The sequence below is a fragment of the Lagopus leucura genome, unplaced genomic scaffold (assembly GCF_019238085.1).
Source record: "Lagopus leucura isolate 7727_CA_CO unplaced genomic scaffold, USGS_WTPT01 Super-Scaffold_100014, whole genome shotgun sequence".
Lineage (NCBI taxonomy): Eukaryota > Metazoa > Chordata > Aves > Galliformes > Phasianidae > Lagopus > Lagopus leucura.
In genome coordinates this window covers 2,750,411-2,764,430 of record NW_024962268.1, presented here as the reverse complement: position 1 = coordinate 2,764,430, position 14,020 = coordinate 2,750,411, and the positions used below count along the sequence as shown (strand labels likewise).

The window sequence follows — 14,020 nt, the reverse complement described above, 5'->3', positions numbered from 1 at the left end:
CCATGTTTGCTGTTATCCCTGGACTCTCCAGAGTTTTCAGATGTGTCCTGCTACACACTGAGCTCATGTTAATCTGCAGCGTTGGAACACACGTAACCGTGTGCATGTTAGTAAATTGTTTACAGGGTTTTTTTTTATTATTATTATTTTTATTTTTTTCTGACAGAAGAAACAGTGATGTTTCCTCATGAGGAACAAATGAATTGTGCAAACTTTACATGCAGCTATGAGTTGGTGGGGGTAAATTGTTCGTACCTTTCTTGAAGCCTCTCTAGACTAACGCCATTGCTGCAAGCAGTATTAGCAAACGGTACATCAGCAGTGTGTAGAATGGTCGAGAGCTGCACAACGCCATTATGTAAACACCGATGTTATGTGTGTTTTTCACATCGGCCTTTTGCACGCGTGCTTTTTTCTCATACTTCATTAACTGGGAAGTAACTAAAGCTAGGCGCAGCCTCGCGCTGCAGTGCGCAGCCACCGAGCGGCAGCAGCTCCGCCGCGGCCCCAGCGCTCAGGGATGCACGGCCGCGCATTCTCCGCGGGGCAGCACCGGCAGCAGGATCCCGGCTCCTGCCCGCACCCGCGCGGGTATTCCTGTGCCCGCACAGCGCAGCGCGCCCTGCGCTCCTCGGGACCGCAGCCCAGCCACACGCACAGCCCTGGAGGAGCGGCGCTGGGCTATCCCGTGCCTTCCCCGTAACGCGAACTCCTGTGACAGCGCAGCAGCACAGCAGCACAGCCGCCCGCTCCCTCCCCGTCCCTCCCCCGGGTGTCACCCAGCTGCTTTGCATAGCCTCCCCGCCCCCAGCCCATATACCCATCCCCGCGCGGCCGACGGGGCAGAGTTGTGGCTCGGCGGTGCCAGCAGTAGCCGCCCCTTCTCCCGTTCTTCTCTCCTCCTTCCCCGCCGCGGCCCGCCTTCTGCAGCCGGCACCACCTCCGCCGGCCGCCTCTTTGCACGGCCGCCTCTCCCCTCCCATGCGTGGAGGCCGAGGGACGCCCGTTTGGCAGCAGCCGCTGTAAGTCGGTGCCCGGCGAGCCGCGCGCGGAGGGAAGCGGGAGGGCAGCGCGGGGCTGCGCGTAGCCGGGGTGGGACGGGGAGGCTGTGCGTCCGCCGCACCGCAGCCGCCCCCCGCATCGCTGTGTCCCTTCCTTCTGCCCGCAGCGGGGAAGCGGGCGGATGCCGGCGCTGGGATTGAGTGCCTCCGGTACGCGGCTGTCCTGCGGAGAGCCGGGTGCTGCTGCGAGGCTGCCGGGCTGCCTCTCCGGGCCGGGGCATCCCTCGGCGGTGACAGCCACGGGGGAAGGACCGGCGCCGCTTTGCTGCTGGAGCTGGCTGCGGAGCTGCTCCGCCTGCTCTGGAGCAGAAACTTTTCCACGTGGTTGTTGCTCTGTAAAGAAAAACAGATGCGCTTTGACTTCTTGCGCTGTTTCTGCATCAGTTTGGGAAGAAAACCGGAAAGTTTTGTTTCAGAGAGGTGGTTGTTCAGGCACCGCGGTGGAATGAACTATAGGGAATTTAGAGCTGAGTTTCTTTGTCTGCGTGTGGTGAGCAGCGTTGCATTCCTCGCAGGAGCAGCGTGCTCTGCTTCCCATCTCGCTGCAGGTCCTGGGGAGCCGCTAAGCTTGTGGTAGAGGAGTTCAGGCAGGATCAGGGCTCGGCTCAGCGAGACCGACAGTATCGCCGCGGGGTTAGCAGCTGAAAGCAGTATCAGTCAGATCAATGGGATGTATGGCAGATTTCCTTTTCCCCAGCAGTTTCACTGATTCTGCACTAAAACTCAACAAGCCCCAAGTAATTACAGACTCATATGAAAATGAGTCTACATCGTGGCTGTGTCGGTAATTTGAAAATGCTTAATTCTTTATTTGATTTAGGCTGTGACCTGCATGCTGCAGAACTGCAAAGAAACAGGGCAGGGAGTCTGTTCAGTTTTAAAATCGTGTTTACTACAGGGCTGCTGTGACAAGCAGCCTGTTGAGGTGTAATTACAAATCAAAGTCTTGGTTGAACCTCTGTTCCTAGATAAAATCTGTATCTGTAATTTTCTGACCACTTCTTGTTTTTTACTTACTAATACTATTTCTAAGGAAAAGTCGCCTGAAGGGAGTTGACTCATTTTATTCAAGATGAACATTAGCTTACTGACTGTAAATTACCTCCGTTGAAAGTATTTGAGGCTTGCACAATTTCCAGCACCAAACGGAGGAATCAGAGATATCATTTATACCATTTAACATTCTTGTAGGATTCTGGACAGAGCTAATTGTCAGAAGCTGCAAAAAGACATGTTCACAGAAACAGTGCTCGTTAGTGAATTATGATAATTACTCTTAAGGGCTCGTCCATGTGTGAGCTCATCTCAGCAACCACGGAGGAGGAAAAGAAATGTGTAGATACATATCTTTGTTCTGTTCGGGGAAATATGTTACCTTATCTTAAATGTGAACAGGCATACTTTGAATTCTTCTCAGTGGATGGCATTGTGATGATAAAGACAGTGTTACCGGAACAGTTAAAGACCAGCACTGCAAGTGCTCCATAAGGACTGGGATTACTCACCCATTAGAATTGGCATTGCTCAGTGAGGGACCAAGTCTTCTCCTCTGGTGGGGTGAAATGCGACTGCATTGCATTGTAGCTGCTTCAGAGAGGTTTTGTTTTGTTTTGTTTTGTTTTTTGGTTTTTCAAACAACAGTGCTCCCTATTGGGGCTGTGGCTGGGCTTCGGCAGCGTGCAGCAATCTGTTCCTCCCTTATACATGTGCTTGTAGCTCTGTACCTCCCAATGTCTGCATTGTTTCTGGGTGAGTTTTTTAAGCTTGCATCTGTTTTGTTGAGGTTGTGGTCTCATTCCAAGTGATCTTTGCTAGTGGTTCTTAGTGGACTGTAGATGCTGAATGTTTGCAGCCTCTGACGTGAACTTTACCTGCTCTAATACTGAACCCTGTGCGCATGGTAAGAGGTTTTCTGCATGCTCTGAGCTTCCCCAGTGTATGGGAGGAAAAGAGAAGAACTGTACTCCTTGACCTGCTGTGGAGATCCTGACATACCAGGGCTGTTTGTCTGCACCTTCCCTTGGCTGGGACAGGGAGCAGGGACACTGAGCACCATCCTTGGTTCCTGGTGGCTCTGTTGTCTCCTAGTGGGTGTTCTGCTCCCATCCCACTGTATGGCAAAGGAAGCCTTGCAGGTTTATTCCCTCACTGTGAGGAAAGCCGAGATCCAGTTGATGCTGTGCATTGCATTGTGATGGCATTAAAAAGGTAAAATGCTTGGAAAAGTTCTAAAAGCTTTCAGAGGATTTTTTGTTGGTAAAGAGCACATCTCACCTGTCTCCCCATTGTCTGTATATATATATGTACTTTAAGCCACGGCTGTTTCCGTAATCCTTCATTTCCAGCAGGCTTCAGCCTGAGAGAGTATGTGGTCAGTACAGTCTTTTTGCCTGTAGATTAAGACTGTGGGTTATTTTAGCCTGAGATTAGTGTTGAAGATCCTTGAATGGCAACTAAGTCAGACACCATTCTCTTTGCTAGTTAATAGAATTGTTCTAAAGGTAATTTCATTTTTCTTATGAAAGGATTTGTGTTGAGAAGATGTACTTGCCTCCTGAAGCTGTTCTATATCTAGGTGCTTGGTATCAATGCATTTTGTAGGTTGGTCATGGGACCAGAGTTTCAAAACACCTTTCCAAACTTTGGTGTGTCAGGTACTTGGGTTGTGGCTCTGATGAGGAAGGATTCCTATGAGTTTTGAAGGATTTTGGACTGAACACTTTACACTGAGTTGTATTGCTTGCTCTTTTCAATCCCAGTTGAATTGTACTAGGGAAGTAATTTTCCATATTAAAGGAAGTGGGTTATGGTAGTTTTGCAGTAAGGTTTGCCTTTTTGTTTCCTAATTGGTGTTGGTTTGAGGGCTGTTTTTTTTTGTGCTTTTTTTTTTTTCCCCTTGCAACTGAAGTGAAAGGTGTGTCACAAACTTTCTGTTGTATGTGACAAATTGATTATTCTGTATGTTATTTAGCAAGCAGAATGGTACTGGTTGTGCTGCATATGTGGCAGAATGTGTGTATCTTCCATTATGTGTAAATAGGGTATTCTGAAGTGAAGTCTGTTGCCCAAGTGAATCATGTATGGTTTTGATTTTGTTGAGGGCTCTGAACCTAGAAAAACAAATGCAATTGTTAAAGGATTTTTTTTTTTTTAGGTTCTTCAAGCTCTTGTGTCAGCTTGAAGCATGAAATGTGGGAATAGAGTTGCACGGTTGTGTACTGCTTAAACATGCTCACGAATATGAAAATGTTCAAGTCTGTGAGAGGGAAGTACATCCACATGAAAAACCTCTGCAGGTGGCCCCAGGTCATGCTCTGACTTTGAGCACTGGGAGCCTCCCAGGTAGGCTCTTGCCCTGTTCCTTATTTGAAGGTGCAGTAAAAGGGACTCTGTGTAAGAGAGTATCATAGTAATAGGGAAGGTTGGTTCTCTTCTTTCTTCCTCTGCAGTTTGGAGTGAGAAGTGAAGTTATAACAGTAAGTCACAGCCATTGCTGCACTGGGCTCTGTATGCTTCACCTATTCATTGCACTGTGGTTTTTCAGCCATTAGCTCTATATAACTCCCAGTATTCCTCTCTTTCCGTGCACTCTGTGCTGTTTTGCACAACTCTTAATTAAACCTGGAATCTTGCTCCGGTAATCGTATGTAGACCTGCATATCATGGCAGATAACAGGAACATTCACCTGATAAGAGCTGTCAAGCACTGTGTTTACCAGGAATAGAACAGTACAGGATATTTCTCTTGTTTTGTCTCCTCCACAAAAGCAGTCAGTAGCAGTCGATGGCTTGTGCTCTGAGTACCTGGCTCTCGAGGTAGCCACAGCATGGTGATGCGTTGATGACTTCAGTTGGCAGTGAAAACATCTTTCTGTGACTCTGCCCATTGTGTGTGCTGTATCACTGCAGCAGGCGGCCTCTGGCAGAGTTCAAGATGTAATTTCTGAAATTCAGTTGTAGTATTTTTTAAAGATTTTGCAAGTCTAAACTTATGATCCTTGTTAAGTTTTCCTTTTAAGGTTCCTCTTTTCATTCTCTGCTGTTGCATATGGAATTGTTGTAACAAAGCAAAGCTTCCTAATGGGATTAGTAGTTTTTTGTTCATCATGCCGCTTTTGACATTCCTTAGGCATTCTGTCTGGTAGCTCTTCCTGCTATGATTCAGTACAGGAGAATGTTTCAAGCATGTGCATATGTACATATGTAATGAATCAGCTGGTCTAGATTGGGGAAGGGTGAGAAAATCAGCCCTGGTTCCTTTTCTTTCTCCTATGACTTGCCTACTGTATTGCTGTGGAAGTTGGAGATCAGGTTTCCCAAGATAAACCTGCTCTTGGGCAACAAATTTAGAGTATGTAATTTATGAAACTCATCTTACAAAAATAAACACATGCCAGAGGTACACGCAATTCTCTGTCCAGTCATCTACAAATTATGCTGTTGTTTTCCCCCCCCCCCCCCCATCTTATAGTGAGTAATATATATACTTCTTGTTATGTGAAAAGAAAATGAATTAAACTCCTCTTAATCTCTTTTTTTTTTTTTTTTTTCTTTGTAGGTGTGGAAGAAAATGTCAGTCAGCATGCATGAAAATCGCAAATCTAGGGCCAGTACTGGCTCCATAAACATATACTTATTCCACAAGTCATCCTATGCTGATAGTGTCCTGACTCACCTGAACCTTCTGCGTCAGCAGCGTCTCTTTACAGATGTTCTTCTCCATGCTGGGAACAGGTCATTCCCCTGCCACAGAGCTGTCCTGGCTGCCTGCAGCCGCTATTTTGAAGCAATGTTCAGTGGAGGACTGAAAGAGAGCCAGGACAGCGAAGTCAACTTCCATAATTCCATTCACCCAGAAGTCTTGGAGCTGCTTCTGGACTATGCGTATTCCTCCAGGGTTATCATCAATGAGGAGAATGCAGAGTCGCTGCTGGAGGCTGGTGACATGCTGGAGTTCCAGGACATCAGGGATGCTTGTGCAGAGTTTCTGGAGAAAAACCTTCATCCTACCAACTGTCTTGGCATGCTGCTGCTGTCAGATGCTCACCAGTGCACCAAGCTTTACGAGCTCTCTTGGAGGATGTGCCTTAGCAACTTCCAGAGTATCAGTAAAAGTGAAGACTTCCTCCAACTGCCGAAAGACATGGTAGTGCAGCTCCTTTCCAGTGAAGAATTAGAAACCGAAGATGAAAGGCTCGTGTATGAATCAGCTATGAACTGGGTCAACTATGACCTGAGTAAGCGTCACTGTTACCTGCCCGAGCTACTTCAGACAGTGAGGCTAGCCCTCTTGCCAGCCATATACCTGATGGAGAACGTGGCAATGGAAGAACTTATCACCAAGCAAAGGAAAAGCAAAGAGATAGTAGAAGAATCGATACGATGCAAGTTAAAAATCCTACAGAATGATGGAGTGGTCACTAGTTTGTGTGCCAGACCCCGCAAAACTGGCCATTCGCTTTTTCTTCTAGGTGGCCAGACTTTCATGTGTGACAAGCTGTACCTGGTGGACCAAAAGGCAAAGGAGATCATTCCGAAGGCTGACATACCGAGTCCGCGGAAAGAGTTCAGTGCTTGTGCCATAGGCTGCAAAGTGTATATCACTGGGGGACGAGGGTCAGAAAACGGAGTCTCCAAGGATGTGTGGGTGTATGACACCCTTCATGAGGAGTGGTCAAAGGCTGCTCCCATGCTGGTGGCTCGTTTTGGCCATGGCTCTGCTGAGCTGAAGCACTGTCTGTATGTGGTAGGAGGACACACTGCAGCAACTGGATGCCTTCCGGCTTCCCCTTCAGTATCCTTAAAGCAAGTAGAGCAGTACGATCCTGTGACCAACAAATGGACCATGGTTGCCCCGCTGCGAGAGGGAGTAAGCAATGCGGCTGTGGTCAGCGCTAAGCTGAAGCTGTTTGCTTTCGGAGGAACCAGCGTCAGTCACGACAAGCTGCCCAAAGTTCAGTGCTACGATCAGTGTGAGAACAGATGGACGGTACCAGCCACCTGCCCTCAGCCCTGGCGCTACACTGCTGCAGCTGTCCTGGGTAACCAGATTTTTATTATGGGTGGAGATACGGAATTCTCTGCGTGCTCTGCTTACAAATTCAACAGTGAGACATATCAGTGGACTAAGGTGGGAGATGTGACAGCCAAGCGGATGAGTTGCCATGCAGTGGCATCAGGAAACAAGCTGTATGTTGTTGGAGGCTACTTTGGCATTCAGAGATGCAAAACGTTGGACTGCTACGATCCCACTTTGGACGTATGGAACAGCATAACGACCGTGCCCTACTCGCTGATTCCCACGGCGTTCGTCAGCACGTGGAAGCACCTCCCCTCATAATTGTGTGTGTGTTGCAACTGGAAATTATCAGGTAAGAAACAGAACCTTTGAGTTCCACCATAATAATGCTTTTCACACAGCTTCCAATCTTCGCTCTGAGGGGATAAGTATGTGCAGTCCAGTGGTGCAACTGGAGTGATAAGGTACGTGCGGCTGGCCAGAAACCAACCTGTGACAAAACAGATGCTTCAGGTGGTTTGCTATGTTCCCTGCATCCAGTTCTCCTCACAGGACTTGTTGCTGCATGATTTAGATGTTGGAAAATATTATTTTTCTGGGCCCTGTCCTTGTGGGGCAATGCAGATGATATTTTTGAAACTGAACCCTGCTCTGCTTTTATATGCAAAATGCATGCTAGATAAGGGACCAGAGCTGTTCTCCTGACTGTATGGGTCACTGTGTACATCCAGTAGTAGGGGCTGTAAATTCTGATCTGAAGCATGATAGTGAGTTCACTTGCACTTCTGAGTGCAGGCTGCATGCTTTCCTCTTTTGGGAAACTTGATGTCTTATGTCTGTGAGAAGTGTTTTACAAGGACTTCACATGAAATTTGCTGTCTCACCTAGACAGCAAGGCTGCACCTACCTGGACTAAGGTTGAATTTCTCCCATTAATACACTTTGAAATACAGATTTTTTTTCTAAATAGTTACGGATATATATGCTGGTCTGCATAGAGTGTCAGGAAGACATATAATTAATATTGCTGGCTGAAATAATTACCTGTCTATAGCACTTACTGTTCCAAAGCAATGTAATTACACATAATGGGCCAAGCTCTTACAGATGCAACTTCAGCATTGTATCTTCTCCCAAGCAAGTCTCAGTTTGGCCTCCCTGTTGGGATGTTGTGACCTTCCAGTTTTTAAAAGGAGGGGAGAAAACATTCATTAAAAAATGAAATCACTGCCAATATTTTCCCAAACTGTTTTTTTGTTGTTGTTGTTCTAGACTACTACATGTTTCAACCATTTCTAGCTTTTCCTAGTTTTTATCTTTCCAAGAGTTACATCACATAAAGCAAGTTGCTGACGTTTTCCAGAACTGTCACTCTGTCTGTTTTGCAACAGATCTGGCAGACTCCCGTTAGTGCTGTGTTGCTCTTTCTCCCCCTGAGACATCAGGATAGAATCACCGTTAGCCAGCTGAAGGAACATAGTGGTTTGCTTAATCCTAAATAATCCGTGCCCCAGGAGTGGCAACTTCTTTTTTGGATTTGAACTGTGTGTGTAATGTAACCAGGAAGGCTGGAAGGACCCCGGGAAATAAATGGAGCTGAAGTAATGACATGAGCTTTGCATTTGTGACTTAGTTCCCCAGAAGTCCAGACTAAGGTGGGTTCTCCAGAAAGAACGTTGTGTTTGCAGACTCCCAGGGTCCTGCTGTTGGGGACCCTGCTGGAGAGCAGGAGGGAAGCTTCGTTTCTGCGACATGGCTTTCCCCCTCACTGGTGAAACATCTTTATATCTTCGGTCAATTTCTATTATTACTCACTTTCAGTGCTTCTCACTGTTACCAGAACAGTAGTATTGAATGCCTGGACTGAGGTTTGTGCCAAGAAAAATATTGACTTATTCTTCTGAGACTGACTTAATTGTTCTAACGTTTGCAGCGCCTGAGACAGCATGTTTTATTTTGAAAGGTCATCCTCAGAATATAGAGGTGCAAAAGCTTTCATTTGCTTTGCTGTGTCTTGTTAAAGGCATTACTTTAGCTGCACTGACACACAAGATAACTGGATGAACACAGCCACAGACTGAAAGTCTCTCTGATTTTTGTGTGCTCATCCAGCAAGTGCGTTTTTTTCCCACTGACTCCTGCTGCTTTGTCAGTGGGTGGGAGGGACAAAAAGGAAATTACTTCTGATTACCCTCTGTTTTCATGGCGCTGTGTGGCCCCAGCCTGACAGCTTCTGGGAAGACTTCAGGCTGCTTTGTCCCTTTTCTCCAACTTGGGGCTTTTGAGTAGGTTAGAAAAACATATATATATATATATATATATATATATATATATATATGTATATATATATTTTTTTTTTCTCTGATTTTGAATCATTTATATACTTTTTTTTTTTTTTTTTTAAAGTTCATTCCTGTAACGGGGAAAATTGTAAATTGTTTTGGCTTCAGAGCTAATTTGTGTGTTCTTCAATGGGAAGAATGACATGCTGCCCCGAGGAATGTCTAGAAAACACTAATTGACACAAAGAGCAGAAGCTTTTTGGATGTAATGAAGATAGCCTGTTTGAAGCCCACAGTTGCAAGAAAAGGCACAGTTTTTTGGGCTGTTATGTGGGCTACTGCGTTTCCATTGCGTGCTCCCTGTTGTACTTAGATGTTGCAGCTTGAGAAATACATGTTACTTTCAAGCCAACTCAGTTCACTGCAGCTCTTTGGCATTGTAGTGATTTGGGTTTGACTCTGGAAATGCTAGCAGTGCTGTCAGAAATGACTGCTAACACGCTGATGATGATCTGGGAGTTAGCATTTTAATGCAGCTTCAAAGTGAAAATAGAGAGCACAATCTCAGGATCCAAAGGCTGAATTTTTTGAATAATCAGTTTTTATAAAAGACTCCAGGATGGAATTATTGATGCATGGTGCACTGCTGTGTGGAAAAGGAATGAAGCAGGTTTCTGCTCTAATGAATAGCAGAGATGTTTTAAGTAAGGGGATTAATATGTCCTTTTCTATACCATGAATAAATTCAATTGAGAATTCTTCATAGTGAATGGAAGCATTGGGGTGAAACGCCTTCACCTCCCCGTTTGCATTACTCCTGCCAGGTTTGCTGTGGCCCAGGAACAGAAGGAACTGTTCAGTTGGGCTTCTGTGGGAGAGAAGTTGCACAAACTTCACTGAAAAGAAATCCATGGGCATGCAGGGGGAGCAGAGAAATGTTAAGGTATGCAAAATGCAGAGCCCATCATGTTAAGCTGTGTTTGGCCAGTTTGAGGTTTCAAATGATTGGATTTATAACTGAAAATTTAGCTGACCCCATTCTGTGGCTGAGTGGAACGGTTTATTGAGGAGGGCTAGGAAGGCAAATCTGGCCCTAAGTAATTATGTTCATGGCTGGTTTATTTATCAGTAGTTGAAACTGTAAGGTGGCAGGGGGTGGGAAAGTGCATCAACTGGATTGTGTCGTAAGCCTAGCTGTTAGATTTTTTTGACATCTAACAAAAACCGTATGGTACCTTGTCTCTGCAAAGCCTTTTAAGCCTTTTCTCTTTCTCTTTTTTTTTTTTTTTTTTTTTTTTCCTTCCCACTGCTTTTAGTTTACTCCACTGTTTGGAGAAGAGAATTGGAACCTCAGATCTGGATAAGTGGTTTTAATGAAGAAAAATAATTCAGCATCTCTTGCATTTGAAGAAAATCATCTGCACCTTGTAAATTATCTAAATTAGAGATGAAGGAATGGGAGGAAAAAACTGTCTTCTGGACTTCAGCACATGGCTTAAATACAAATGAGTGAACCTATGATCTAGTCCTTGCGCTATTAATTGTGGATTAATGTCGATATTAATCAGTCCTTCAAAAGAGAGAAAGAAGAGACAAGACTTCTCTGAGCAGTGCAGCACACAGCTCTCAATTTTTGCAGACTCTGCTGTTTGTATGAGAAATTTGAAATGGTTGTCACTACCCTTTGTGATGACTTGAAGTGTCAGCACCAGCTGCAGGATAGCGGGCTGGGTCAGAAGCAGCAGGATGAAAGGAGCTGTGCTTCTGGAGAACTCTGCATGCCAGAGGTGCTTGTCTGTGGGCAGTACCTACAGCATCTGGACCCTGCAGTGAATGATCTCCTGCTGGAGGAAGAAGAGCACAGTGGCAAAATCTTCTTGCAACAGTGGGGAGCAAAAGTGGCAGCCCCAAATGCTTCTTGTTCCCTTTCCTCCCTGTATTTATAAGTAATCCAGACTGTCCTATTCTTGTTACGTTACTTGTTGTAGATACAGTTATTTATTGTTCTGTGCTTGCATGCTGAAACAATGCCTGCAATTGTCTTCATGTTGTAAGGGCTTGTGTGAATCGTTGTATGTTTTGCACATTTTGTGATTGCTGACTTGCTCTGCTGCACAAAGAAAGAAAACTGTTGGGTAACGGTGGGAGGGGTGGCTTCTCTGTCAGAAATGGAAGGATTAAAAAGAGGAAAATCTAAAATTACACACTTACTAAAGGAAGAAGCCATGGAAGTCACTTTCTCAGGCCACCAACTTCCCAGGTTGCGTGTGGTGCATCTTGTAGATGGTGTCCTTGCTACATTTCATTTGCTGGTCATGCCTTTCAATTTCTTATCTGGAAATAGCCAAAACCATGTGCAGCTCTCTCTTTGTGCAGCTCCCTGATTGCAATGCAAATACTGTGGAATAGCTTCTGGATACCAAGCCCAGATGAAGTCACTGTCCAAAGTTATTTATTTATTTATTGGATTGGAGAAGGGGATACCTACAATTCAGCCACATTGACCCCAGTGAATGGAGTGCGGCTGATTCAGGAATAAAAGCAAAAAACCTCAAGATATGTTAGAGATGAAGTCTTAAATGCAAGAGCAGCAATTTTGCACTGACCGGATTGCCTCATCCATCTGGATTTCAGATGATCATCTGAGTGGGCAAGTATCAAAGACCCAAGTGCTCTAGCAAATTCTCATGGGGATAGAAAACTAATTTCAAAGCTCCTAGTCCTAAAAATAACCCTCAGACTGTTCTGCCTTTTCTCTTCCATTGCCAGGTATGTATATAAACACTTGGTTGCTCAGAGTGTCTGATACAGACCTGAGAACCCAGTCTTTTAATTTTTTTAAAGAAATTTGTTTCTTATCCGTCTGGTCTTGAGACAGATACGAAGCTACTCTTTTCTTTCTGGATTTCAGAAGCTTATTTTTCACAGGTGCTTTCTTTGCCAGATTCTATTACAAAGCATGTATAGTATTGTGTTTTTCCCTAAATGTTTTTGGAGCCCAGTTTGACTGGCACATTCAGTAACATGGTTGGTGTGTGCTGCAGTATAAGTAAACTCAAGCTGCATGCGTGCATGCAAAACAAAAATAGTCACATTGGTGATGCTTGCCTTTCTGTGTGACAGTGGTGTAGCTGTAGTTGTGAAAGCTGTGTCATCTGAAAGTATTTACACTGGTCACTGGAAGTTTCTCTGTGCTGCCTTATGTTTGACTTGCTGTTTGGAGTAGACCTTTACATTTCAGAAATAGAATACTTGGAGTTCTGTGAATACTCAGACAACATTGATTAGCAAAGGCATTAGCAGCTTATTTTAAGGGTGAGGCCCAGCTAGGTGCAAACAGTTGCAGTTATTCTAGTTTAACTGATTTATTGAAATGGTAGATTAACAAAGTGTTTAAACCCACAGCATTCCCCCTGCCCACATCAGCTCCTTTCTACTAGGTGGCTTTGAGCAATAGAAAAACATCTTAGGTAGGATACATCTCCTCTCTGCATCCCTTTGCATGCACAGGATGCCCTGCTGCCGGCTTGAGCCTCTGGTGCTGTGCATCTCAGGGGCTGTGGGCACCAAACAAGCTCTCATGTTGGACACCTGTGTTTTGCATGTCCTCTGCCAGGTGCTACTGGTGGTGCAAGGCATGGGGAGGTGAGGATCCAGGGCCCCTCCCTTGAATCAGGGCATCCCAGGTTTGTTTTCCCTGTCAAACTGATGAGAGTTCAGGTGCGAAGCCTCTCTGCACCTTGCTGCTCGGCTTACGGCACAAATCTGCTCTGTGGCACTATGTGGCTTCCAAAAGTAGGATAAGCTTCTGCAGCTGTTTCCAAGGTCTGCTTTCCTGCCCTTTGTATTAACTCCTGTGGGTAGGCTGGAGGAAGCGGGAGTTGGGCTGGGCTTCAGGCTCTGGAGGGAAGGCACTGGGTTCTTGAAGCTTTTGTGGGAATCCTGGTGGCATGCTTGGCCATTCCAGTCCTGTGCACAGCCTGTGCTTTGAAGTGAAGGCGGTTCACAGCAGAGTGCACACAAAACCCTTGGCAAAAGACGAGAAGGTTCCTCTTATTCTGTGGGCTGGTTGCTGTAGAAACATTTAACAAAGAACAGCCTTCCTCTCATGGTATAAATGTGCAGCCCCTTTTTTCTAGGTCTGACACCTGTCTGAATAAGAGTGATTCGAGCAGAAAAATATTCTCTTTCCTGGCTGTTGAAGAGGTGTGGTTCATATACTAAAAGGAAACTGTACAAATGAAAAAGAAAAATGTCTATGGTGTGTCTTTTTGTTTGTTACTACATTTTAAGGTTTTGTAAAACTTGCATTTTTTTTTTTTCACAATGTGAAACTGAAGGTCAATAAATTATTAGAGATTTTCTCTCCATGGATCGTTTCTTTTAAGTGTTGTCTCTTCCTTCTGTCCCCCCGCAATGTTTTGAATCCATTATAATGTCCTTCTCAAGTATTCTTAATAAAAAGAGGTCAATAACATGTAGTTTACTGCTTTGGTTTAAGCTTCTGCTTCACTTGCACTTCCCTTCCCTTTGTTCTATGCTGCTGCTGTTACTATGATCAGTGTCTCAAAGTTCAGCAGTTAAACCTCCCAAGAGCCTCAAAACATTTAGGAACGGGAAATGCAAGTTTGATGGTGCTTGCTGCACAGTTCAGGCTA

At 45.1% G+C, this 14,020-nt stretch overlaps 1 protein-coding gene across 1 annotated transcript; it reads left to right on the top strand.

The window, feature by feature from the left end:
* Positions 1-920: 920 nt before the first annotated feature.
* Positions 921-13,726, top strand: ENC1 (ectodermal-neural cortex 1). The gene is made up of 3 exons (XM_042875455.1): positions 921-1,022; positions 5,620-7,432; positions 10,679-13,726. The coding sequence occupies exon 2, from the start codon at positions 5,632-5,634 to the stop codon at positions 7,399-7,401; it is 1,770 nt and encodes a 589-aa protein (XP_042731389.1). The 5' UTR covers positions 921-1,022; positions 5,620-5,631; the 3' UTR covers positions 7,402-7,432; positions 10,679-13,726.
* The last annotated feature ends 294 nt before the right edge of the window (positions 13,727-14,020 follow it).